General features: G+C 63.0%; 1 protein-coding gene across 1 annotated transcript; it reads left to right on the top strand.

Annotated features, from left to right (window-relative positions):
* The first annotated feature begins 1,608 nt into the window (after nt 1-1,608).
* Nucleotides 1,609-26,829, top strand: FIBCD1 (fibrinogen C domain containing 1). Its single transcript, XM_024562437.3, has 7 exons — nt 1,609-1,924; nt 10,210-10,689; nt 13,746-13,905; nt 14,273-14,409; nt 22,182-22,278; nt 25,886-26,065; nt 26,501-26,829. Exons 1-7 carry the CDS (start codon nt 1,853-1,855, stop codon nt 26,758-26,760), a joined length of 1,386 nt encoding a protein of 461 aa, XP_024418205.2. The 5' UTR covers nt 1,609-1,852; the 3' UTR covers nt 26,761-26,829.
* Nucleotides 26,830-26,861: the final 32 nt, after the last annotated feature.

The following is a 26,861-nucleotide window of genomic DNA, read 5'->3' on the forward strand; positions in this document are numbered from 1 at the left end:
TCCACAGGAACAGGGCCCAGAAAGAGCTCCATGGGACCCGCTCCCGCTGGCTGGGCAGCGCCCCTGTGGGCGGCTGCTCTGGGGGCCGCGGGGCAGCCTTGGAAGGAAGAGGACGCTTCGGACAAACAGCTGGTGGATGTGGACCCAGCTTCTAGGGGGAGAATGACAGTCTACTCAGATGGCATAGGGCACAGATTGCCACCTTCCACCCTCGCCCCCATCCCAGCTTTCCTCCCTCCCGAAGCCGGTCCCGACTGTGGGGGGCGCCGAGAGGACCCGGGAGGGGGACAAAGATGGGGCGACAGACTGGCAGCCAGTGGGGGACATAGGAAGACGGTGCCAGGGAACAGCGTGGCTGGCCAAGGCGCCCCGGGAGCCGGAAGACAGCTTTGGGGAGAAGCAGGGAGCGAGACGGGGGGCGGGTCTATTCTACAATCGTGGCAGCAAAGGATTAGGGTCGCAGAGAGGGGCGGGCAGGGGCAGTTGGCCTGGCTCCCGCGGCGCCCAAGAGCGGGCGGCCGGCGGCGAACGCGTCGTCGGGCCGTGTGGGCGTCTCCCGATCAGAAGCCACAACAGCAGCTGCTCGACGCGGCGGATTAAGGACTGTTGTCGATTACCTCCGAAGGCTGTTCGGGCCGATTCAGTGCTTTTAAAAGTGCTGCTGGTGGGAGGGGGCGACTATGAAGACCCCTCCTGGCACAAATCCCTCCTCTGCTCAGCAGAGGAGGAGGCGGGGGCTGAGACGTCGCAGGGCGCGCCTGGGGAACGCGGGCGATCGGCCGGGAGCGCGGGCATAGCTCAGAGCGGCTTGTACTCGCGACCCCGGCGCGGGCGGCTGTCGCGGCGCCGGGGACCCCCACTCGACCCTCAGGCCGCCTGAGCAGGGAGGCGTCCAGCCGGCTCTGCGCGCCCGAGCGCCAGGACGCAGGTCTGGGACTGGGGCTGAGACGCGCCCCAGGGCCGACCTCCCGTGGCAGGATCCCCAAGGGTCGGTCCCCTGTAGCCAGAGACTCCCGGACCCGACGCACTAGCCTTGGGCCCGGAGCAAGACCTCGGAGACCCGCAGGGGGCGCACTCCGGCCAGCCTCTCCGCCTTCCTCCCAATCTGGGTCTAGGAGTGAGCCCTGCTGCGCTTTGGGAGCCAGGAGGAGCGCGCGCCACTCCCTGGGGACGCCGACCGCCGGGCGGGGGCGCCCACGAGACCCGCCCGGTGCGGCACCCGGGCGCACGGAGAGTTGGCCGGAGTCCCGCCGGGGAGGAAGTTTTCGAGGAGGCGCCGCGGGGGTTCTCAGGTCCCTCCGCGGGCCAGCGAGGGCTGGGCTGCCCAAGGCGTTTGCTGCCCTCCCGCTGGCCCCGGGTGTCTAGGGCCCGATCTGCCTCCCTCGTATCTTGGCCTTTTGGAGGTGGAATGTAACAACCGCAGCCCGCGGTGTGTGAATGTGAGTGTGGTGTGCGTGTGTATCGGAGGGAGACTGGGGAGCAATAAAAGGCAAAGAGAGTCCGAAACAAAAAAGAAAAAAAAAGACGCGGAGATTGAGGAGGAGGGAGGGAGGAGGGCGGAGGCAGAGGAGCGCGCGGCGGAGGCGCGGGAGCCGAGAGCTGGGAGCGGGGACGGCGCGCAGGCGGGCGGCTCTGGCGCTCCCGCTCTCACCCGCACACACACCCGTGCACACAGGCGCGCGCGCACACGCACACCTGCACACGCCCGCCCGCTGGCCCGGGTCGCCCCGGCGCGAGGCACGGAGGCAGGGATCCCGGGGGCAGAACGCTCCTGAAACCTGCGCCCACCTCGGCGCCTTTGCGCTCCGCAGCGGCTCGCCTCGGCCGGCGCCCCCGCCCGTCCTGCCAGAAGATGGTCAACGACCGGTGGAAGACCATGGGCACCGCTCCTCAACTTGAGGACCGGCCTCGCGACAAACCTCAGGTACGTGCGGCCAGGCTTGTGGGGACACCCCGGGTCCCTGGCAGTGGCCGATCTGGCTGTCGGGATGGACACCCAGCTCCGGGCTCGAGTTTGGGGAGCACCTCCCGCGAGGCTCGGGGAAGGAAGGGCAGGAGCCCTCTTCTTCATCGCCTCCAGAGGAGGACTGAACTTGGGGTTCCGGATGGGTCCGTACCCCTGCAGGAGGGAGGGCCCCCTTTGTGCCTCCAGCAGATGCCCGGTGCACGCTGTGTCTGAGGGACCTTTAGTTCCCAGTGCGACCAGCCCTCTAGTTGGCTGAGCGACCCCTCGCTGAGTCTGTTTCATCACCTCCACAACGGGCATCTTAACTACTCACCAAGCTGTGTGCCACTCTGTGCCAGGTGCCTGGCATGGTCACCCGAGCTTCAGGAAGACTTGACCCCCCCCCCCCCCGCCCCCATCTCCTCTAAATCCACTTTAGCCAGCTTCCCCTGCCGCACGCTCTCACACACACACACACAGAAGAGGATCAATAAGTATTTGCCTCCTGTGAGAATGCTGGGCTGGCGCTTCTCCAGCTCAGAGACCCAGAGAGCAAGCCTCTGAGCAGGCTGGTCCCACTGGAGGGCACACAGCTCTGCGGGGATTTGAACCTGGGTCTGTGGGCTCCGGGTCTGTGGGCTCCAGGTCTGTTCGTCGCCCCCCCTTCCTGCTGCCTCTTCGGGGGTAGTGGAAGTGGGCAGGCCTGGAGGGTGCCCAGGGCTGAGCACCGGAAGAGGGCGAGGGCAGAGCTCCAGGGCTGGCCAGACAGGGGGCTGGAGACGGGAGGCTGAGGGGAGGGGCGGCCCTGGGGTGGCCCCAGGCCAGGCTGCCCAGGGACTGGGGCAGGCAGGCGAGATGAGGAGGCCCGCTCGCCAAGGAGAGGAATTAATGGAGCTGCCCGTTTTAAATTTCAAATTTCTCCCAGACAGATGTCATTGGGGAAGGAACAGTTCGTGTTGGCAGCCGCAGGAGGGGGCGGCAGGGGCGGGCCTTGGCGGCCCCTCGCTCTCCTGAGCTGCAACTTGCTCATTCTTCTGGAGTGACACGCGCTGTGGCAGGAGCTCTACAGTTTGCAAAGCTCCTTCCCAACCGCACTTCCCACAGCAGCCTGGGGACTAGGTGCGGACGCACAGTCTCCAATCACAGAGGGTTGGCAGCTCAGGGAGGCAGGGGCATACGCCCCAGTTACGTGGCATGTCAGCCAGGGAGCAAGGCTTAGAAGCCGAGCCTGACCCCAAGCCACCCCTGGTGCCTTGAGGGTGGTCTGTTACCTGTTAGGTCAGGTCCACAGCCCAGCCACCCCCAGAGAAGAGACCTGACTTTCTGACCTCTTAAGCAAGAGCAGGCTTACCTTCTAGACCTGTCGTTCAGAGCCATCCCTAGCCTGGCCCATTCTCCCCTGTTATTAGCCCCTTACAGGTACTAAGCGTTTGTCATCTGCCAGCCCCTTGTCCCACACCGGGCTGCCCATTTCCAATCTTTTGTTGTCTCATTGTGTTGGCTGCACTGAGTTCCTCAACACACACACACACACACACACACACCCCTTCACTCAGGGAAAACCTACTAAATGCCATCCCCTCCAGGAAGCCCTCCCTGGTGCCCAGAGCCTGTCTCGAAGTCCCAGCAGCATTGCACCTGGGCTGCTCAGCTGCCTCCATCTCACCGCCTTGTGCCCCAGCCCTGAGTCTCTCTTCGATCAGGAGCTTCCTTTGGACACATGCTCCTTCTGGGCCCCCAGCCTGGGGTCTCCCCCGGGCTCAAGCCGCTGGCCTTGAGGCCTCTCAGGTGGGGGGGCGGGGAGCTGAGGGATATTTGTTGAATTGAGATGCATGGAGCCTCAGCCAGGGGGCGCTGAGGGAGAGGAGCCAGCAGGTGCTTCTGTGTCTCAGAGGGAGGTGGCTTCTTGGGGATGTGTTGGAAATGTGGCCTCAGGGCCTCCTGGGCTGGCCTTGCCTTTCTCTGCTCCTCCCTGGGGACACCTGTTCCAGCTGCCACCAGGCCAGGGCCCAACTGTCTGCCCTTGGGCATCAGAGGCAGCTGAGGGCTTGTGGCTCCGGGGGCCTGGGCCAGTATCAAGCACTGCCTCACCTTGCAGTCCCTTTGGTGGCCCAGCATGTAGACAGGCTGTCCCCTGGGCCAGGTCCAGGTAAGGCCTTTCCCTTACCCTGAGTCGGAAGAGAGAACCTCTGCCACCCTGCTTCCCTCCAGGCCTGTTCCCTGGGGCCCTGCTTCTAGTTGCTTCTCAGTCTGACATGCTGTGTGATTCCGGGTAAGTCACTCGCCCTCTCTGGGCCTGGGCTTCACCATCCGCAAAATGGAACCGCAACCTCCGCGTCCTTCTCACTTCACGAGGGCTGATGGGAGGGTCAAGGGACATACTGGCGTGTTTTGCAAACCGTAGGGCACTCTCACACTCCAGGTGGGTGGGTGGCAGTTCTCAAAGAGCCTGCCCCCTTTCTCAGGCTGCCGGGGCCCTGACCACCCCTCTGCCCAGCAGGGAAAGGGGTCTGGCGCCCCAGGTCCCTGCAGCGGGGCTTGGCTGCGGGGCTTTAACGGGCATGTTCTCTGGGAGGAGATGGCAGTGCCGCAGTCCTAGCACCAGTGGCCTCTCCCCTCAGCTCCCGTTTCTTAGTCACACCTCCCTGGGGGGTTGGTGGCAGGGCTGATCGTCCCACTTGATGGATGGGGAAACTGAGGCTAAGAGAGCTGGAGCTAGGTCCTGCCTGGAGGCCGACGAGCCTCGGTGGGAAAACGAAGGGAAAAGAGGCTGGCTGTTCTCCACTCAGCCTGCTTGGCCACGTCCTGTAATTAATTCCCAGGGACGGGCTTCGTGACTCCCAGACTCACGGAACCCACTGCCAATGAAGGGCTTGTGTCCAGGTGTTTCCGGGGACGCCTCGGGCTAGCTCTGTCCTGGCCCGTCTGGCCTCAGCTCCTCCTTTGCTGGGTGACCTTGGACAAGATGCCGCCTTCATCAGAGCCTCCCTTCTCCCCCGCAGAACGAAGGGGCTTGCACGCCCTTGAGGCAGGAGATGGCGGTGGAATATTTGCCAGGAGTTCAGAGTTGCTCTGATGGAAGGATCTAGAAATAGCCATGATTTGTCTAGTCCTGGAGTGTGGGGCAGGAAGCCACCATGTAACCACTTCCTGGGGGGGGCTTGTTCCTGAGTAGTCCCCTGCCAAGCCACCCCACAGGGCGGTCCACCTCCGACCTACCCCAGGCAATTCTCAATACTTTTGAAACTTCTAAAAACATCCCAGAAAGAAAAAAAAAATCTTGAGAGGTTCTTCCTGATGTCTGAGCTTTACGATGCTGCGTTTAATTCACTCAGCGATGATCACAGAGTCCCCCCTGCGCAGCTAGGAGACGCAGTCGGAGCCTTTGCCCCAGGAGCCCACAGTCCCTGGGGGACAAGCAGACTCACGAAAAGGGCATCCTCATGAAGCATGATGGGCGCGAGGTTGGAAACGACACCTTCTCCTCTTGGCTCCTGGGGCTTGGGGTGATGTCCCCTGGGGCAGGGGTGGGAGAGGAGGGGGGTGAAAGGAAGAAAGAGGTCTCTGCGGGCTACAAGTCCAGGACCCCCTCCTCCACCTGCCTTTTCCAGAGCCCCTTCTCTGTGCCCCTCGCTCATTAGCCAGCTGTGTTGTGACCTCGACTGGGAGCCAGGGGCCAAGTGCATTGCCTGCGGCTCATAGAGTAGGGCCACAGGCCTTCTTTCTAAGTCATTGGGACCCCAGAATTTTGAGAACAACCAGCCCCTCACTCTAGGGGTCTCTGGGATGCCTCTCTTCCAGGGCCAGGGGCTCAGGGTTCAGCTCAGGTCAGAAGCCTTTCGCCCAGCAGTGGGCTTCTGGGGGCAGTGAGGTGGACTCCCCTGGGGTAGGGCAGGGACTGGGCCTCCCACCCGCCCCGCTGACCCCCTAAGCTCCCCAGAGAGCCCCTGCTGGGCCCCAGACTACACACCACGCAGCCTCGTTTGCCCCCATCCGCAGCCCCACAGCGTGTCTCTCAGTGAATAGCCCCCCTGCTTCTGGCCGGGGCACCCCAGAAAATGGGCTGGGGGCGCCCTGCACCTTGGCCTCACCCTGCCTGGCCCCTCCTAGAGGGGACTTTCTTCTTCCCACTCTGGTACCCGCAGGATGGGCTCAGTCCACCCAGGGGACAGCCGCCACCCACGTCCCTTAGAATACAAGCAGGCGGCAGGGCCAGCTGGGCAGGATGGGCCCTCAGGGCACCAGGGCAGTGAGGCCCTTCCTCCTGAGCCCTCCTTCCCTCTGCCGGTCCCACGTCCACTTCTGGAGGCTGAGGACTCAGACGAAGCAGAGGGACAGACACCACCCCGCAGGTGAGGCTCCTCTGGGACTTCCTGCCTCCTGCCTCCTGCCTCCCCCGGCCCGAGCCCATCCTGTCCTCGCTTTGGCCAGGGCTTCCTGGGCAGCCTGACCATGGGCCGGCACTGGGGGTCTCAAGGAAAATGAGGCCTCCAGTCGGGAGCTCATGCAGGTGGTTGGGGCAACAGGAGCCTTGAACCTGGGGCTCCCCTCCTGCCCCCTTCCTGGGGCCCCTTCCCTCACCGCTGGAGAGGGGGTCTGTGTGCATCCACCCCCTCAGCCATGGCCGAGGCTGATCACCGAGCTCCAGCCCCACAGCACCCCTGGCCGGGCTGCGAGCCACCCAAAGCCCCCCTTACTGTCTCAGGCAGATTTCTTTGCAAGGCACGTCAGCGGCAGCCTGTAAAAGCGAGCACTTCTCGTTTAAGGTGGTCTCTGAAGACTGATTCTCCTCTGCTGAGTGGCCCATTTCATCTCTGAGTTCCACGGTCCCCTGTCCCTGGGGACCCCCCTGCAGCTTTCTTGAACCCCTCCCCTCCTCCACGACCCCTGCCTTCCAGCCAGGGACCTGGGGCTTGGGGAGAAGTGGGTGCCCTGGAGGGCCGGGGTCCTGGAGATGCAGGGGACATGGTGGGCCACTGCCTCGCCAGCTGGGGACGTCAGTGGTCTGCAGTTGGAGGACACTGCCTGGGGCAGGGCATCCGCCGACGGGCTCTGGGAGGGCCTGACGGGGCCTTACCTGCTGGCACATGGCTTTGTGTGTCTCTAGCCCCAGTCACACTTCAAGCAGAGGAGGGGCCCTGGTGTGTGCTCAGCAAGCAGCCTGGGCACAGACGGTGCCGTCCCAGAGCCTCCCGGCCCTGGGTGCAGATGCCTTCCGTGTGACCTTGGGCGAAGACTTCCGCTCTTGGGGCCCCAGTTTTCCCACCTGCAGAATGAATCCAAGCACAGCAGGGGTTATTTGGAGGTTCCAGGGGAGGTGCTCCAGGGTCAGCAGGTGTGAGGTGGTGTCCGCAGGTCTGGAAGCTGCTCACCTGTACCAGCTGGGGAACTGGGACGTCCTGCAGGCTGCCTTCATGCTTTGTCAGCCATCAGAGGTGGCCACAGGGTCAGAGGTGCCCTGCCTCGGGGTCCTGGGCTCAGCATGGGGGTCTTGGGCCTCTGCCTTCCCAGGCCCTGAAGGTCCCAGGGATGCCACCTCCTCCCCATGCCAGCTTGGCCCCAGAGAAGTGACCTAGTGCCTCTGTTCTTCCCTCCACTGCCAGCCAGCCACTCCGTGCCAGGCGGTGAGCAGGCCTCTGCCTTTCGGGGCCTCCTGGTCCAGGGCCAGTCGCTGGGCCTGGGATGGCCAGCCCCCAAATGCCAGCTTTCCCTGTGTCCACAGCTATCGTCACCCAAAGGGATCCGTGCCCCCAAAGAGGGCAGGATTCACAGCCTATGGGACACGAGCTCCCTTGGGCAGGGCTGGGACAAGTGTCCACCGTGACCTCCTTGGGGGCTGACCTGGAGCCTGGCTCATGGGGACACCAGTGGATGCTGACTGGGTGTCTGAATGAATTGAAAAGTGATGACTATCTGTCTTATTAACTGCCGCCGAGGGGGCAGCAAGGACTGAGAGGAGGAGGGCTGAGGGAACAGTCAAGGGAGACTTCCTGGAGGAGGCGGCATCTAGCTGAGCCCTGAGGGAGGAGAGTGAGTGAGCCCAGTGGAAAAGGAGCAGGGGAAGCAGATGCCTCAGTCCAGGGCCCAGCTGGTGCAGAGCTGGCGGAAAGGAGCCCTGGGGGCAGGCGTGGGTGGAGTGACCCATCCAGGCGTGTGGAGCCCGGGATGGATGTGGCCCTTGGGGCCCGGGCTGGTGTGGGGAGAGGGGGCTGGAGCAAATTGGGGCGCAGTGAGTCCCCACTGCGGCAGGGCCAGGCCGAGGTAGCGATTTTCAACCCGTCTCATCTCACGGCACACATAAACTAATTACCGAAATTCTGCGGAACGCCAAAAACTGTTTTTTGCTGATCTGACAAAAAATAGGTATAATTTTGATTGATTTACAAAAAATAATAACAGTGATTACCCACCCTTTTTGCTACAAAGTGACTTTTTAAAAAAGCAGGTACCTGTACTTGTATATAAGGATTTCTGGTACCAAGAATTAACCAATCAGAAGCAACCTTGTTATGTGATGTGACCAGTAAGAGTCAACTCGATTATCTGAACTGGTATTTGTGGCTCAAGCCGGGGCGTTCACACGGGGACGGCTACCGTTGGCTTGGCCGTTGTCATTGTTTTGCTTGACAATCTCAGGGAAAAGAAGTCAGCGCCCCTGGTCCCCTGGTGTGGGAAGTCTCGCAGCGCACCAGCGAACATCGAGGGCTAAGGAATTCTCTCCCTTATGTCCCCAGTGACCGCCGGCTTCCCTGGGGGGCTGCCTGCCCACCTGCCCCTGTCCCCTGACCCCAACGCCCTCCGGGGCCGAGTGGGACACTCAGGAGTTACTCGTAGCGTTTGAACTGGTGGGGAAGCAGCTGTCCGCGCCACCACACTTTCCCACAGTAAGGCCTGTTACCTGACGCAAGGGGGGCCGCTGCTTTACGTGTCCCGAAGCAAGCAAGATGCCCCCCAACACCAGAGGCGTGACATCGTGAAAGAGGAGACGGGGCGTCCTGGCATCAGCCGCACAGAGAAGTACACTTTGGGCGGAAAATAAAAACACCGAGCCCTGGCGGACACGCTGTGCACACTGACCACGAGATACTGAAAGCTGCTGATATTCACCGGCCAGCACGCTGTGCCGGGGGCGGGGCCAAGTGCACTCACTCATTGAAAGACCCATCACCACCGGAATGCTGAAAACGTGGGGGATGGGCTCTTAGAGGTGGCTGGCCCTGGGGGAGGGGAGTGGTGGAGGCTGGGGGGCAAGCCCCTTGCCCACTCTGGGCCTCAGTTTCCCCAGGCGTCACATGCTTGGTGGCGTTCTGCGAGTTCCCTTTTGGCCGTGACAGACTTGTCACCATGTCACGGCACTTCAAATACAAGCTGCACTGGGGTCCCAGCTTCCTTTGTTGCTGGCCCCCACTGTGCCCCCAAACCCAGGTCCAGTTCTCGCCTGGCTGCCGCCTCCATCCTTCGTCTGCTGCACTGTCTCTTCTCTGGTTCTGGGGGGCACAGCCACCCTGTCGCCCCAGCCCTCGCCTCCTTAGGAGAACGAAGGCCCATTCCCACCGTGTACCACTTCTCCCCCTGGGGTCTGCTCTGTGGACAGCGAGGGGAGGGGAGGAGGGACGAAGGGGGAGAGGGTGCGTGGGAGGCCCCCTGTGCCCTGACCTGTGGCAGCCTCAGGGGCCCACACAGGCTTTGGGATTGGGACATGGATGCCCCAGGTTGAAAGGGACCTTCAGTGATGGGCCCCCACTACCCCAAGGCACTCCTTCCGCTGAGACAGAGTGACAATTTGTAGCACTGTTGTTGTCACCCTAGAGCTCTTTCTTCCTGAGTCTGCACGGCAGGTGCTCAGGGGCAGGGTGTATCACCATTGCCCCCACTTTACAGGTGAGGACAGTGAGGTGAGGCCCCTCGGTCACCCCACGGGAAATGGCAGTGTGGGGACCTGGCCCCAACTCTCTCCAGACATCGAGGGTTCGGTGCCCTGGGCCGGCCGAGTGGGGTGGGGCGGGGCCCGGGAGGAGGAAGGGGTTGCTATCTCCATTGGTGTCCCTTCCCATCCTCTCCACTCTGTCTCCCAGCATCTCTCGCTCTCGCTCTCTTTGCTGTGCCCCTTCCTCTGTCTCCGTGACTCCCTTCCCCTGTCCCCAAGAAGGGCTCCCCCTGAGCCTTGCCCAGAGGCCCTGGTCTGCCCCTGAGGCTGCCTCTTCCTTCTCTCTCCTGTCTGTCTGTCTGTCCGTCTCTGTCCATGTGCCCTGGCTGACCTGCAGCGGCCGAGCTGCGGCTACGTGCTGTGCACGGTGCTGCTGTCCCTGGCCGTGCTGCTGGCCGTGGCTGTCACAGGCGCGGTGCTCTTCCTGAATAACGCACACGCGCCTGGCACGGCGCCCCCGCCCATTGTCAGCACCGGGCCGGCTGGTGCCAACGGCGCCCTGGTCACCGTGGAGAGAGCCGACAGCTCACACCTCAGCATCCTCATTGACCCGCGCTGCCCCGACCTCGCTGGCGGCTTCGCCCACCTGGAGGACGCCCAGGCCTCCGTGCTGCAGGCGCTGACCGAGCACCAGGCCCAGCCCCGGCTGGCAGGCGAGCAGGACAGGGAGCTGCTGGACACGCTGGCCGACCAGCTGCCCCGGCTTCTGACCCAGGCCTCGGAGCTGCAGGCGGAGTGCGCAGGGCTGCGGAAGGGGCACGGGGCCCTGGGCCAGGGGCTCAGCGCCCTGCAGAGCGAGCAGGCCCACCTCATCCAGGTAAGGGCCAGGTCCAAGCTTGAGGTCGTGGCGGGAGGGCAGGGTTGTTGCCACTTGGCGTCAGCCCTGAGCTGGGCACTTGACATCCATGGTCTCACTGAGTCCCCAAATGCCCCGGGACCAGGGGCTGTTGCTATTCCTACAGATGGGCAGATGAGGCACAGAGAGGCAAGTCTCTCGTCCAAGGCCACACAGTTAATGGTGCCAGGATTCCAACTGTCTTCTGCCCACAGTCCCGGAGGACCTGGGTATTTCTTTGAGTAGGACCCGTGGCATTCAACAGTCAGGTCAGATCCAGGGCTTTGGGGGCTTCCCAGGTGCTGCAGGGCAGGTGGGATGCTGGTGAGGTCATGACCTTCGGTAGCAAATTGAGATTCAAGGTCAGTGGCAAGCCCTCTCCCGGTGGTGCCACATGGCAGAGAGAGCTGTACCCACTCCCCAGATCCGCCCCCCACTCACTGCCACTGGACACCTCAGCTTTCCAGGGAAGGAAGGACTGGTGAGTGAGCCCAACCAGACCCCCAGCCTGTCCCTACCTGTGCCCCCAAGCCAAGCCAGGTTCCAGGGTGAGAGTTTCCAGCGCTGACCACGTTGACCACACCTGGAGCACAGCAAGAACACCTCCCCTCATGGGGCTGGAGCAGCAGAGGCTCAGGGTGATTTCAGAGACCAACTGTCTTGCAGAGCCTGTTGCCTGGCTCCCAGCCCCTCCCCACGCTTCCCAGAACCGCAGCTGATCAGACCCGGGTTCTCAAAGCAGTGCCCAGGGGCACCCCTGTCCGGGCTGCCAGAGCTGCTGTTAAAAGGCACATCCCTGGGCCTCACCCCAGACTCTCCAGCAGCTCAGCGAGTGCCAGGGAGACTCGTGCACCCGTGGCTGGGACCCCGGGCCCCAGAGGTCCTGCCCTCCGGGTTCAAGTGTCGGCTGTGGGACCCATGGCATGTCGGGCACCCTCCCCAGGGTGGGTCTCCTCACCTGTAAAATGGGGATGACACAGTCCTCACCTGACAGGGCGCTGGAGCTGCTGACGGCACAGGCTGGGCCGGCGGCCGCACCTGAGGTGCTGTCTGCACACCAGCTTCCTGTCTTATTATGGCGGAGATTGTTTGCACCTGAAGTGTCAGCCATGGGGGCCCCACTAACAACCCCTTTTGCAGAAGGAGTGAGAGACCGCCGCGTGCCAGGCCCGCCCCTGTGTTAATAAGCAGGGCTGGGATCCCGACCCCCTGCCACGGAGGGCCAGGCTGGGCTAAGCGTGCGAGTGCCCTGTCTCCGGGCCCTGGCGGCTCCAAGTGCCTGCCTCTGCAGCTGCTGGGTCCCCTGGAGCGCACCCGGGCCGCTCAGCCAGCAGGGACGGGCTTGCCCACAATCCGGGGCCTGTTTCTGTGCACATTTTAACTTGAGTCACTTGCTCATTCAAACCAAGGGCTTCCTTGCCTGTTAGCAAGTGTGGGCAGTGCCCGAGTTTCTCATGTGTTTGCGGCGTCTGAGAAACATGGGCAGAACCCTAGACACTTCACCAATGAGCCCGGTGATATTTGCCCCCCCACACACCCTGCTTTCTACCCTCACCCCCAGGGGCTCCCCCAGGGGCTCCCCCCAGCTCCCGTCTGCCTGATGCTGCACTAAAGCCCCGGGAGAGAGCAGCCAGCAGGAGAAATCCTGGCGGAACACTCTCCCCGTGCGTCCCTGCCCGGCTCCCCCAGACCGCAGGCCGCTGGCACTGAATCACCTGCTCAGCAGAGGGGAAACTGTCAGGGAGCGAAAGCTTTGCAGCCTCTGCTTCCGCACAAACCAGGAGTCACATTCTGCAAACTGCAGGCAGCCTATTCCTAGTTTCCTTCCTTGAAGGAGCTATTATCTCAGGAGCTACTATCTCAGTATGTAAAGACCCAGCAGGCTCTGCGCCCTCTGGCTGGCCCCTGGCTGCAGGACTGTGACGACCTCCCCTCCTCATGGTCCTGCAGCCTCCCAGAGCCGGGGGAGGGGAGATGACAGACCCCAGACCCTTCAGGCCAAAGGCCGCAGGCCCCACCTGGAGGTCCTGGGACAGCACCACACTGAGCTGCTCCCCTCCGGATGTAGGTGGTTGGAAGGGTGGCCACCAGCAGGGGGTGGGGCAGGTACAGAGAACACCAAGTGAGTGCTCAGGCCCCCTGACATGCTGCATGAACCCCTGCAACACGGGTCCCATTTCTCTGGTTCACAGAGGGGAAACTGAGGCATGGGGAAGTTCAGCTGCCCTTCCAGGGCCTAAGGGAAAATCCGGAGTCAACACCAGGGCCCGGATCCCAACCACTGCCCTCACCCTGGACTCCCCACACAGGGGTGGCACAGCCCTGGGGACACAGCCTGAGGCCATTCTCGGCCAGGGACCGCTCCTTCTGGGCCTCAGTTTCCCCAACTGTAACAAGGAGAAGACAAGGTCTCCAACCGGGCAGCGCTGTGGGGTGAGGGGAGGCGCTGGACATGAGAGAGCCGCGCAAAGTCAAATCAAAGCTCGCCAGGGGCGGGGGCGGGGGGGACGACGGGGGGGGGGGCAGTGCCCCTGGCTCCCCAACCCCCATCGTGGGCAGATCCGGCCCCCCAGCCTTCTAGGCCCTGCGGGGATCGGAAGAGAGGTTGGGTGAGGGTGTTTCGTAACATGGACGGTGCTTTAGGAGTTCACGTAAGAGGCAGCCGAGCACTGGGTGCTCTGCTGGGGGCCCCGCTCATGCTGGGTACTTCCCGCAGTGTCACTGGTCCCATGGCAGCAGGCCGGGAGGCCACTTCGGCCCATTTGGTTAAGTCACTCACCCCTCCCGTTGCATAACTGGAAAATGGGTGAGCTGAGGTCTGAACCCAGCTTTGCTGGATGCCAGGTGCTTCCTGCACACTCACACGCACACGCACAACGGGGCCGAAGGCACAGAAGAGGGAGAAGCAGGAGCCACCCCCGCCCCTCCCACACGAGCCCTGTCCGTGGAGCACCCGGGCTCAGACAGCCTTGGGTAGGGGCCACAGCTGTGTACCCGCCGGAGCCCCTGCCCCCTCTGATCACCCCTGTGCTCCACAGCTTCTGTCCGAGAGCCAGGGCCATGTGGCTCACCTGGTGAACTTGGTCAGTGACGTCCTGGACGCCCTGCACAGGGACCGGGGGCTGAGCCGGCCCCGAGTCAAGGCCGACCTGCAGAGGGCACCTGCCAGGGGATCGCGGCCCCGGGGCTGTGCCGATGGTGAGTGGGGCTGACAGGCCGCCTTCCTTGAGGGACCTGGTACCCAGCTTCACCCCCCATTGCTCCTCACCTGCCACACTGCAGTAGTTTGCCAAGGACTTCCTGCTGCTGGGCAGCACTGGGGCCGCCCCTCAGCCTAATGAATCGGGGCTCCTTGTGCCCACTTTCCAGATGAGCAGAGAGAGGCTCAGAGACAGTGCTCATCACCCACAACCCCCGCAGGGAGTGGCAGAGCCAAGGTCTGACCCCAAGGCTGGGGATCTGGAACCCAAGTGACATTACTGGGGGACAAAGAGGCCCAGGGACAGAGGGAGGGGGCAGGGCCCAGGCGGTGGGCCAGGCCCCCTGAAGGCCTTCCCCATCACAGGCTCTCGGCCCCGCGACTGTCTGGACGTCCTCCTGAGCGGCCAGCAGGAGGACGGAGTTTACTCTGTCTTCCCCACGCACGACCCCGCCGGCTTCCAGGTCTACTGCGACATGCGCACGGACGGCGGCGGCTGGACGGTGAGTCTGGGCTTCCTCTCGGCCTTGTCCAGGCTGGGCTCCAGCCCCGGGCCCAAGGCCACCAGCCTCCCACCCTTACCCTGGCCGGCCCAGGGCCCTCTGGCCCCCACAAACCTGCCTGACATCCCACCAGGGAGCTCCACACCCACAGACACCACCTGCCCGGGGCAAGTGGAGCCTGTGAGCTGACCCTTGGGGGCCACTCGGGAAGCAGACGCTGGACCCGTTCCCTGTCGCCTGCCTGTGGAGCCACCTTCCGCTCCCTGAGCACCAGCCCGCCCAGAACACTGGTTCCCGGGCCGGGCTGGGCTGGGTCCTGGGGCGAGCCGGGGTGCCTGTGGCTAATGTCAGTTCAAGGGCCAACGCACGGACACTGGCTTTCTGTCCGGTTACCTGCGTGGTGCGTGCAGGTGACAGGGGGCATGGCTGCCGGGATCGGGGACCCTGCTTGCCGGTCTCTTGGCCAGGTGCTATCCTGCCTTCCTCATGCCTCTGGCTCCTGCTGGGTGGGAAGTAGGAGCAATGAAAAGTACTAACGGGCAGTGGAAAGACAGGGCTGGGGCCATTACTGAGCCCTCTGCCAGAGAGGTGAAGGGCATGGCCACTCCGCACAAGCCCTGACGTCCAGGCGCAGGCCTGCTGTGGGACCACGGGCACGTTACTGATGTTCTTGGAGCCTCAGTCCCCTCAGCTGGGGGATGGGGACACCTGCCACATCACTTAGCGGTCTGAATGACAAACAACGGAAAGTGGAAGATTGATGCGGGAAAGGGGTGTATGGGGGGAGACTGGGGGTGCCCCCGAGAAACCAGCTCACGGCTGCCCAGCCAGAAACAGAGCCCCCCAGGCCCAGCCAGGGGCAGCCTGGTGAGAAGCCCAGGGGTACCCAAGTGACGTAGGTGGGCCAGGGGTGGGGGGAGGTGAGGTAAGCGCATCTGGACGGCTCCACAAGGCTGGACGTGAGATGAGAGTGCGGGGTTCCCCACAGGCCCAGAGACAGACAGACAGACCGACCTCTAAACCTCTCTCCGAGCTCCAGAGGAGACCTTTCAAATGCCCTGGATCTGTGTCGGGGGCTAAAAGCTCTCTGTTTTCCTAACTTGGAACAGCTGAGTTATGGTGTTTGCCTCTGGGACCCCCTCTGCAGGAAGAACAGCACCAACTACCAGCCAGAGCCCAAAAATCAGAGTTAAGGCTTCGGACAGACTTAATGAAAGACCGAGACACCCGCCCGAGCTGTGAATCTTCATTCAGTCTCCCAGGAAGCCTCTCAGGAGTGGGCCAGGGGGCGGGCAGTTCCTGGGGCCGGGGCTTCGCAATCAGAGGGGAGCGGGTGAGCAAGGCACACCCCACCACTACCTCCCACTCACACACCCTGACTGAGCCCAGAAGAAACGCCCCACTCTGCCGGGAAGCGTTTGCATGGCCCATAAACGTTAGTATCCATTTGGGCTTCCGTCAAAGGCAGTGCTTTCCCAGACACCTGTGGGCGCCTTTCAGGACCACCTCCCTGCCACACGGAATCTGTCAGAAGCTCAATTGTTGTTTGGGAGGGAGCTGGCCGCAGCCTCTCCGGCCACCGATACCATGCATCCTTATTAGGTTCCGCCTCCAAACTGCTGGGCCTCGGGTGCTGGCCCTGAAGGGCTCTCCCTGGTGGACGGGGCGCCTGGGGCTGGAATTCCAGTCGGAGCCTGCTTCCCAGACACGGGCGGGGCCGGGATGGGGCTCAGCAGTTCTGCCCGCCTAAGGGGTATTTTCCGGTTTATATCCCACGGCCCTGCCCCACAGAGCTCCAGCACCCCTCCAATCCCTGGAGCTCGCTGGGCAGCCTCAGAGACGGCAAGAGATTTGTCCAAGGGCACCCAGCACATGAGCAGCTGGCCTGGGGCACACCCAGCCTCGCGCACAGCTGTGGAACTGACAGGCAGTCAGTGACTCACGGGTTGAACCACTGGCCAGAGGATTCAGCAGCAAGCTCCTGGCCGGGTGGGGAGTTGTCAGCTGCAAGGCTGGGGGGCATGCAGGATCCCAGAGGAGAGCCCCTGACCCAGCATGGGGCGGCCAAGACAAGCTCCCAGATGGGGGTCCGAGTCCTGGGGAACGAGGCGGGAACAGTGTTCCAGGCAAAGGGAACACGCATGTGGAGGTCAGCAAGGCGATGGCAGGGCTTGTTCTGGGACCGTGGTGACCCCGCCAGGGGTGCTGGCTCCTCCGTCAGGCTGTGGTGGCCGGAGGTCTGCTGCGTCCCCAGACTGCACACCCTGGCTTGGCACCGGCTGCCCTTGTTCTGGGGAGTCCTTGGAGCCTGCACAGGCTGATAACGACCAGGGCAGTGACCAGGCTGCCTCCGTCTGAACAGCTTGGACATTCAACTTTCAGGGGGGCGGGGCAGTGCCCGAGAAGGCTCGGCCGGTGCTTTGGCACTTGATAAACAGCAGCTGAGTGGTGTGTGCCAGGCGCTGACTGCCAAGCCTGAGAAGCGTGGCTGAGAGCCAAGCCCGGGGGTACCATTTTCAGTCCAAAACAAGGCAGGGCCCACTGGGCTTGGCAGCTGGTTCTGAAGGGGAGGGAGGTGATGTTGGTTAGACCTACTGTGTGCCGCCTGGCTTCCTCTTTTCTGTTGTTGCTTCTTGGCTGCAACCCTGCAGGGTAACCACAGGGTTGGAGACGCCGCCTTTTTATGGAGAGGGAAACAGATGCTCAGCAGGGCTGTGACCTCTCAGAGGTCGCACGCCGGTGAGAGGCAGAGCTGCGGTTTCCCAGAACCTGCGCTTTTGCCAGTGAGACCCAGAGGTGTCCCAGGAAAGCAGCCTCCCCAGGGGCCTCCTTTGAAGGGCGGCATTCGCTCACACATCCAAGTTCTTTGTTCTTTAGAAGCAAGAATTCGTCTCTGCCACAGTCTCCCCCTCCCCCCAGAATCAGAGGCTGGAGGCTGCCACCAGCGCAGCCCTGCCAGTAACTGGTTTCCACAGAGGCTTCATCAGAGCCCAGGAAAATCCCAGATGCTGCCTCCAGAGGCCCCTTCTGTGGTGGCAGAGACGCCCTCTCCCCGTCTTTAGGGTTTGGACACACCCAGTCCCCATCCCTTGGGCCTCAGCAACTGACTACCTGCCAAGACCCTGCTCAATCAACCGGTTAGTTGAGCGCCTCCTCCCCTGGGAAGCCCTCCTAGACCACCCCCACCCCACCCCCAGTGGCTGGCGCCCCCTCCTCTGAGCTCCCAGGAGGTCTAACCACAGCTGTTACCATTATGGAATGCTGTGTGGCAACCAGCACATGTAACCATCACTGAGACCTTGTGGGCTGTAATAATCCCCGTTTTACAGATGAGGAAACTGAGGCACAAAGATCAAAGGAACTGACAGGTCGGGAACCTGCCATGACCCAGGTAGCTCTCTGCCCTGAGCCCGCTGGCTTGTGCATCCATGTCTCCGGGGCTCTGAGCTGGCCGAGGGCCAGAGTCGCCCCTGTGAGCCCAGGGACGCCACATGGGGTCTGGGGAAGCAGCCCTCTCATTCTGCAGACGACTCGAGCCCAGACTTCGATGGCTGCGCAGGCCCTTGGCTGGAGTCTCGATGGAGACTGGTCTCCTGGGGGCCGCCGGCCCAGGACTCCCCGTAGTTGGATTGCAGCTGGGCCGGCAGCTCAGCTACGGTGAAGGCCAGGCAGGCTCACAGGTGTGGGGGAGCCCTGCTCAAGTCCCTCGGCCATGGGGGCCCCTCAGCCTTTGTGTGCCGTCAGCCCCCCTCTCTGGGCGTCCGTGGGCCTCCCCGCACCCAGCCCTGGGGCACCCCCGCTCTGCAGAGGGCGCCCCCACCTCTCCAAGCCTTTGTCTTCTCCCCTGCCCAGTGACAAGAGGGGCGCGGAGCCATCGCTCCGGGGCTGTGGTGAGGAGGGCAGAGTGGCGGCTGTCCCCGAGGGCGCCATCTGGGTGGGGTGACCACGGAGCCAGGCCCTGGGGCTCAGGACAACCACTCCGTGCTCCGGGCACCGAGGCAGTCCAGGAGCAGGTCGGACGGGGCCCGTCTGAGGAAGGCACCCCGGCGGGGACTGGGCCCACGGAGCGTGCGATGGATCCCTGGAGCCTGTCTGACACGCGGGACAGCCAGCCACTCTCCTGCCCGCCCGCCCCCCGCTCCTCCTTCCTTTGAAGCCGGAGCACCACCTGCGGGAGCATGTGGGCCGGCTCCCTTGTCTGAGCCCCTCGGTGGCCCTGGGGAGATGCGCCGATGGCTGGCTTTAGAAATCCACACCAAGAAAAGGGGCTCTGTCTTCCCGCTCGCTCGGGGCACCTGCCCAAGAGGCCATGGTGGCCGCCAGCGTTTCTCCATCAATCGCGTCGCAGCCGGAACACCATGGAGATGCCCCAGGGGCTGGACTGATGGACATTTTAGCCTCCAAATTGATAAGTAATGATTTTGTTTCCCTACCTTTCCCTCTTCTTCTTCTTTTTAAGATTTTACTTATTTATTTTTAGAGAGAGGGTAAGAGAGGGAGAAAGGGAGAGAAACGTCAATGTGTGGTTGCTTCTCATGTGCTCCCCACCAGGGACCTGGCCTGCAACCCAGGCATGTGCCCTGACTGGGAATCGAACTGGCGACCTTTTGGTTCACAGGCCGTCACTCAATCCACTGAGCCACACCAGCCGGGGCTCCCCTTTCTTTCTTCCTTAAGCGGGATTCATGTCCTGTGGGTGGGCAGAGAATAGGGAGAGAATCCCAACTCTTTACCCACTTTCCTCTCTGTTCTGCCTTTCTGGCCGCCCCCTGCTCTGTCATGAAGTCCAGATGCACTGCAGCCTGAGTCCGTGCACGTCTGAGGATGGGGGAGGGGCTGCCTGTCGCACTTGGAACTTGCCAGCAGGTGGCGCTGTGATCGGCTCTGGGGTGAGGCCGGGGTTCCCAGTCTGAGACCCCAGCTGGGACCCGGGACAGCAGGTCACGCGGTGTTTGTACCGAGGCCTAAGGACAGCCCGCGGCAGTGGCCGGCAATAGGTTGCAACGTGTTGGCAGGTGGTGATATCAATTTAATGGGCTGCAATCGGCATTGTTTTTTAAGTCAAAGAGAGGGGAGCAGAATAAAACGGGACAGAAATATGAGAGCCCGTCCCTCCCAGGAAGGCAGGCGCCATTCCAGGAAGCTCCTGTGTCAGAGGGAAACCCCTGGCATATGTGCTGCTGTGTAAACTTCCCCGGGTCCACGAGCCCAGAGCCGCTTCTGCAACGCCTCGTCACGGACGCATCGCAGCCCTCGAGGACCAGTGGGGGCGGTTCGTCAGCGCTCAGGGTGAAGGGCCCGGCCGGCAAACGACTGCCATGGCTGCGGAGTGCGGCAATGCCGACCACTTTGTCAGGAATGTCGGCAGCGCTAACCTGGCTGCCGTGCGCCGTCCCAGGTGTGGGAGAGAGGCTGGGGGTCCAGGGGGCCCCCAGACACATGCTCACGCCCACTGGCCAGGCACCAGCCCCTCGGAGCGGCTCCGAGGTCAGCTCTGGGCAGCAGAGGCCTGGCAAGCAGACGAGGGGCCCGGCCCAGGTAGCGGACGCCCTGGTCGGTGGTAAACCCTGGGAGTCACGCCTGTGAATGTGGGCAGTGGGACGATGGCCTCCAGGTGTCCAGCCCGGCCTTAGGCCAAGGGCATGACCGCCCACCCTGCTGCTCACGGCTGCCTGCCCCTGGCCGGTGCCTGAGCCTCCGTGTGCAGTAATGAGGTGGGGGTGGGGGACACAGGGCCTTGGCTCTGGGTCGGGGAAGGAGGGTTCGACCCTCAGCACCAGCGGGTCTTGGCTGCCCTGGCTGTCTGTCCTTATGGGCAGGTTGTCTGGGCTTCATGCCCAAAGCCTGGCACCCCACATCCGACGACATCCTACTGGCAGAAACAGGGGAAACTGCAAGGGTGGCAATAACACTTCCAGCCGCTGTGCACCTCACTCCTGGCTGAGGTCTGGGAGGCAGGCTTCTCAGCGGAGGAGGCCCAGAGGGGACAGAACTCTCACCCAGGCCACACAGGGGCACACACGGGGCCAGCACCCTGTCCCTCCTCCAGGGCCATCCTGGAGCCCTCCCCTCCTCACCCCTCAGACCAGTCCCCTGTCCCTCTGCCCTGAGGCTCTGAGGGGCGAGCCCTGACTCAGTTCCCCCAGCTGGCACCTGGTGCAGAGGTGCTCAATGGGATATCTGAGTGAAAAAAAGGGGCCTGGAGCTGGCCCCCTGGGTAACTCAGGGAGGAGAGGGTACAAGGCCCAAGTCCAGCAGGGAGAGCAGGGGCTGAGGGAGAGGGAAGCGGGGAAGACCCGCGCCATGGACAGGCCTGCGGCCGCATGCCACCTCCAGCTGGCACTTACTGAGGTCCATTGTGCCAGGCCCTGAGCCTTTTTCAGTAGATGGCTGGGGTGCTGGTAGGTCCCCATTCTACAGATGAGGAAGCTGAGGCTTAGAGGAGGGGAGTAGCTCCCTGGTGCTCTGGAGCCCAGGTCCATTATGAGATGCCCATCCCCCCATCCAGCTCCCCTCTACCCCAATCTCTGCCCCCCAAACAGGCTGCCTTCTCCGCTTCTGCCAGGATTAGGCCTTTCCGAGGGTGGAGGGTGTGCTCAGGGTCTCAATCTGCAGGCCAATCCACTCTGCGCACTCCTCAGATCTTCTGAGCCCGATCAAATTTCCTCCTGCTCAGCAGGCCCCTCCTGACAACGCCCACATTTCAGGGCTGGGCCGGGTTTCAGGTCGTGGAGCTTGAAAACGAGATGACACTTCCCTCCCCCGCCCGATGTCAGAGCGTTTTCTTGCACCTGCAAGCAGACCGGGCAGTTCCGGGTGGCTGAAATCAGGCTGCTTAGTAATGAACCTGGCAGGTCGCTGGCGTGGCCGCCAAACCCAACACCTCGGGCTGCCCAGATGGAGAGGCCGACGGCCAGGGGCGCTGCCTCTGCAAATGAGGAGGAAAAGGCTGGTTAAACAGAAAGCCGCGAAGGGGGCGTGGGGGCGAGGGGGAGGGGACTGTCAGCGGATCTCTTACACACTCGCCGGCGCAGCTCAGGCCTGGACCAGCGTGGTGCTTATTTCAGAGTAATTTAACCGATGGGACTCCCGACTCCCCAGCCAGGAATGTTATTAAATAAGGGACAGAGGCCGAGGGGCTGTTCATCAGCACCCAAGTCACAGCCCCACCTGCTGCCGACTCCTGTCCTTCCCTAGGAGGGGCTGGGGCTCTGGTTTCCCAAACCATCCCCTCATCCCCTGCCGGGCTCTTTTGTGGGTGTGGGTGTGGGTGGGGGTGACTGGCAGAGCTCTGGAGGCCAATCCCCGGGGAGGGGGTGTTCTCGGTTTTTAAAAACTTGAGAATGGATTCTTCTTCGCTTTTGGTTTCACCTGGGGAAGATATCAGGACCCTTGTCCACCCCTTTTATTGACTAGTTGGGAAACTGAGGCCCAAGCAGAGACGGGACCAGTCTAGGGTCCAACAGCGAGGCAGCAGAGGTGGCCCGGAGGCTGGGTGTCCTCCACCCCACCCCAGCGACTGTGAGCCCTTTGTGAAGGGATGTATGGAGGGCTTGGGGTCATTCAGTTAGTCCCACCTTGGGCCACGGCAGCCCCCCAGAATCCCGGCTCTGCTCCAGGCCCCGTGCTGGGAGCTGCTGAGGGCAACGGGAGGCTCCGTCCCTGCCCCCCGGAGCAGGAGGAGGGGCAGGGGGACAAATGGGAGGCTGGGAGCCTGGGGGGTCAGCGCCCGCTCTCCATCCTCACCTCCCAACCCTCACCTCCCGTTGCAGGTGTTTCAGCGGCGGGAGGACGGCTCCGTGAACTTCTTCCGAGGCTGGGAGGCGTACCGGGATGGCTTCGGCAAGCTCACAGGAGAGCACTGGTTAGGTGAGGGGCCCGCCGCCTGCAGAGGTGGCCTGCTGTCCCCCTGAGTGTCCCAGCCTTGGGGGCCAGGGCAGCGGGCCCGCCCCAGACGGGTGGCCGTCTGCATCTCCCTGGCCTGGCACACCTGGGTCAGCTCACAGGTGCTGGGTCCAAGGGGCGTCAGGACATTCAGAGTGAATGCGGTCAAGGAGCAGGCAGACACGGGGCATGCGGCTGCCACCACGAGTCCCCTGGACACGTAGGCTTTTTGTGTTGGGGGTGCCATGGGGCTTGGTCACTGATCTGAGTCAAGGGAGCTGTGGGTGGGTGCAGGGTTCAGTTTCATGCACAGCAAGGGCCGGGACAACCCCCAAAATGCCCTGCCCTCGAGGTCAGTGCTCCCGAGGGTCCTGTGGCACGCGCACGCTGCCCACCGCTGGCGCAGAGAGCTCGGATTCCCGTTACTGCGACTACTGTTGTGTTCTTACTGCTTACCTGTGAGCTCGGCATTTTACATTCTGAATACCTAACACGATTGCATTCTAAAGAATAGCATCCATACCAACCACAGAACTGAGGTCCCACAGATCCGGGCGTTGTGGCTCGAAGAGAGGGTTCAGGGTTTTTGGAGACACGATTCCCCATGTGAAAGCGCACAAGTCAGTGGTGTTAGTACGTCCACAGAGCTGTGCGGCCGTCCCCACCATCCGATTCCAGAACGTCCCCTCCACCCCAGTGAGAAACCCTGTGTCCCTGTGAGCAGTCGCCCCCACTGGCACTGTAACTTACACGAAAATGAACGCACAGCGTTGGGATGACACGTCCCGTCACCGGGGCGACCTCGCACGCCTGTGCTGCACCTGTCCCGCCTCAGCTTCCCGGGCGCGGACATCTGGAACCTTCCCCCGAGGGGTTGGGAGCAGCTTGGCAGGAGCGAGAGGAGGTGACAGCAAAGGTGGGAGGCATGTGACCAGAGGGCTGAGGGCCAGGGGCCAGGCTCTGGGGCGGGGACGGGAGGGTCCCGGGGCGGGGTGCAGGCGTGTGCCCACTCCCCTGAATGTGCAGGCCCAGCTGGGTGGCAATGTAAGCCATCATTTGCATAACACCTGTCTGCTCCGACCTGGAACCTCTGAGGGCAGGACCCCCCTGCCCCGACCTTGGCTGTGTCCCCAGCCGTGCACCCCAGTGTGGACTTGATGAGCAGAGCCCTCCTCTAGGCCCAGCCTGACACCTCGCACCCACCCTAGGGGTGTAGCAGGAAACAGAGGCTCAGAAAGAGTGGTCACTTGGTGCCAAGGCCGCAAGTCACAGGCCAGTGTGTGTGTGTGCACGCTGGGGCTGGGGAGCCTGGGCAGGATTCGCATGCCAGAGCCCGCTGAGCTCTGAACCTCGCCCCTCACTGAACAATGAAAGCAGGGGCAGGGGCAGGGCCTGGGGGCAGCTTTTAGGCGGGGAGACCCTCCCCCTATGCCCCCGTCCAGGCGGGTGTAAAGACAGGGAGAAGGCGGTCAGGTGGGGACCCTGGGACCGCATCACTGCCCACCGCTGTGGGGCATTGGTGGCGCCTCCACCACCCAGGCGTCTTAATGGAAATTTGTCGGCGGCTGCGGAAGGTGCAGGAGGAAGCATTTCAGCAGGGTCTTGATTAGCTGTGGGCAGAGCGAGCCCGGCCTGCAATGTCCGCTCGGCCGGCCCACAAGTCCTGCGCGGCTCCCTCCCTTTGCTCCTCCATGCTCCTGCCACTTCTCATCCAGGGCCCTGTCTTTTCTTATTGGGTGATGGCAGCTTTTTATATATTAAGGTTACTGATCTTCTTCTACGGTGTGTGATGTCACACACGAGGTACATACGTGCTCCCAGTCATAATTGTTGTCTCCCGGAAGTTGGGCATTTTCGTGTTGTCAGCGCTGCCAGCCTGCTCCTCCTTACCATCTGGGGTTCAGGCCCTGCTTTCCCATCCCGGTTGGATAAACATTTCTCCCATTTCTCGGGTTCTGTTTCCGTGTTACACGTTAGGTCCAGGCCTTTAATCCACCTGGGAGTCCACTGCAGGGAGAGGAGGAAGTTTGAGGTCTGTTTTTCTCTCCACTTTCACCCGCTGGCCCCTTTCTCTCCCGAGCCCTGTGATTTGAACTGCTAGGTGACAGTAGGAGCTCGGCACCCCACCTAGGGGCCCGGGGGAGTGGGGGTTGGGAGTGTCCTGGCGGGTCACCAAGGGCTGGAGAAAGGCAGAGTGAAGGCTGGGGGAGAGCGAGGGAGGGAGGTGGCACTCTCAGGAAGAAGGGTGAGTTGAATGTGAGAGGAACTCAGAGGCCCCAGCATCCCTTCCGGCCCCTCCCTTGGGGCACCCTGCCCAGGGGCCCCTCATGGGTGGGCACTGTGATGCAGAATCAGGAGAAGAGTGAGGCTTATCCAGGGGTGCGGGAAGGAATCTTCCCGCACCCCTACTGGGCTGGCTTCCCTCTTGCCCTGTTCCTGGATCGGGTCCCTTGTCCTGGGCAGGAACCGAGGAAGAGTAAGGAGTCTGGGCAAATCTGCCTGGGTTCAAATCCCAGCTCTGCCACTCACCAGCTGTGGGAGCTGGGCTGGTTACTTAGCCCTGTGACTCATTCCTCACTTACAAATGGGGCTAGCAGCCGTGCTTGCCTCGCCGGACCGTGACAGCAGCAGCGACTGCGGGGACCGTCTGAGCAGCGGGCTGGGCATCGCTCTAGGTTCTAAGCACGGGGGTTCTTTCGTGAAACTGGACTCCTTCTGATTCCACGGGTTCGTTAATCCACGGGAAGTGCTCGCACGGCGCCCGGCCTCTGTGAGCGCCGTCTAGGCAGTGGCCGTTGTCACTGTTCCCCACGGCCTGCTCTGGGGTTTGGGGCGCCCTCTGGCCCCTCACATCAATCAGCCCCGGGAGGCCCAGTCCATGGGGGTGCAGGCCGAGGCCCAGAGAGGGGGAGAGGCTTGTGCAGAAAGCCCAGCCAGGGGCGGAGAAGAGAGAGGCTGGGAGACAAGAGCCTTAGGCTGTCCCAGCCCGGCCCTCCTGGGGTCCAGGGGAGGAAGATGAAGATGCAGGGAGACGCTGGGCAGGTCAGCGACTCTCCCTTCCTCTGGACCCGGACCCTGGGAACAAGGCCCGCCCCCCCCCCCCCCCCCTGGGGCTGGATGGGGAAGGGCCACACAGCCCTCATGCCCCGTAAGCTTGCACACGCTGACCCGCACACAGTGGGGTGTGGGGCTCAGGAAAGCAGGCAGGAGGGAGAGGCTGATGAACTATCAACAAATTCTGATGACCTGGAAGGTGTTTAATTAAATGGCCTCATCATCAAGAGGTAATCAGAGGATCAGGGAAGCGCCGTGGGTGAGTGTGGTGGGGGAGAGGGAGGCCCCGCGGGAGACCCCAGGATGTGCCAGGAAGGGCTGGGGGGCAGGGATGGATGGAGGGAGGGACGAGGTGGGTTGGGTGTTGTGCAGGGGGAGTACTGAGTCAGGCCCTGGAGGGAGCAGGAGACACAGACACCCTCTTTCTGTGACCTTGCTGTCACCAACTATGAGCTTAGCTCCTCTTTCTCCCGGGTTCTCTCTGGGGGTGGCCCGCCAGGCCCCGACTCCTCCTGCGCGCGTTCTCTCCCGGCTCCAGGGCTCAAGAGGCTCCACGCGCTGACCGCGCAGGCGGCCTACGAGCTGCACGTGGACCTGGAGGACTTCGACAACGGCACGGCCTACGCCCACTACGGGAGCTTCGGCGTGGGCTTGTTCTCCGTGGATCCCGAGGAGGACGGGTTCCCGCTCACGGTGGCCGACTACTCGGGCACTGCAGGTAGGGCTCCGGGCGGCGGGGTGCGTGGCCTTGGCGGCCACCAGTCCCCCCAACCTGGGAGGACAGAGGAGGTCCTCAGCCGCCTCCCCCCAACCCCCCGCCCTGCCCAGCCAGCAGGGCCTGGAGGGTTCGCCAGCTGTGCAGATGAGCAGAGTGAGCCCAGAGCCAGGAAAGGGGACACCTGGGGTTCGGGCTCTGCTTGGCCCCTGAAGTGTGGCAGCTGAACCCCTCTGGGCTGGGTTTCTTAGGCAGCGGCAAGAAAGCAAGGGAGGGTGTGAACGGTGGGGAGGAGGGAGAAACCGCTTAGACCCCGGGCCAGCCACGGGGACCCCAAGTGGTCTGTCGGGGCAGGCGTGCGCGCACCCGCGCATATGCGTGGGAGCACCACGCCTGCACCTGCGCCCCTAGTGCGCACTTGCGTGTGTGCCCGCGCAGGGGACTCGCTCCTAAAGCACAGCGGCATGAGGTTCACCACCAAGGACCGCGACAGCGACCACTCCGAGAACAACTGCGCCGCCTTCTACCGCGGCGCCTGGTGGTACCGCAACTGCCACTCGTCCAACCTCAACGGGCAGTACTTGCGCGGCGCGCACGCCTCCTACGCCGACGGCGTCGAGTGGTCCTCCTGGACCGGCTGGCAATACTCGCTCAAGTTCTCAGAGATGAAGATCCGGCCGGTCCGCGAGGACCGCTAGGCTGGCCCCGCGCACCGGCCGCCCGCACTGCCCCCGTTCCGCTCCCCACCCCAGCCGCTCCCGCTTGTCGCCTGCCTGCCCGCACTCGGCTGACCAGCTCT

This window comes from Desmodus rotundus, chromosome 1, assembly GCF_022682495.2.
Source record: "Desmodus rotundus isolate HL8 chromosome 1, HLdesRot8A.1, whole genome shotgun sequence".
Classification (NCBI taxonomy): Eukaryota; Metazoa; Chordata; class Mammalia; order Chiroptera; family Phyllostomidae; genus Desmodus; species Desmodus rotundus.

Excerpts from the sequence above, each read along its gene's own strand:
- FIBCD1 (XM_024562437.3), top strand. The coding sequence starts at position 1,853 with ATGGTCAACGACCGGTGGAAGACCATGGGCACCGCTCCTCAACTTGAG. Across the intron at positions 10,690-13,745 it reads AGCAGGCCCACCTCATCCAG|CTTCTGTCCGAGAGCCAGGG; the intron begins GTAAGGGCCAGG and ends TGTGCTCCACAG. Across the intron at positions 14,410-22,181 it reads CGGACGGCGGCGGCTGGACG|GTGTTTCAGCGGCGGGAGGA; the intron begins GTGAGTCTGGGC and ends CTCCCGTTGCAG.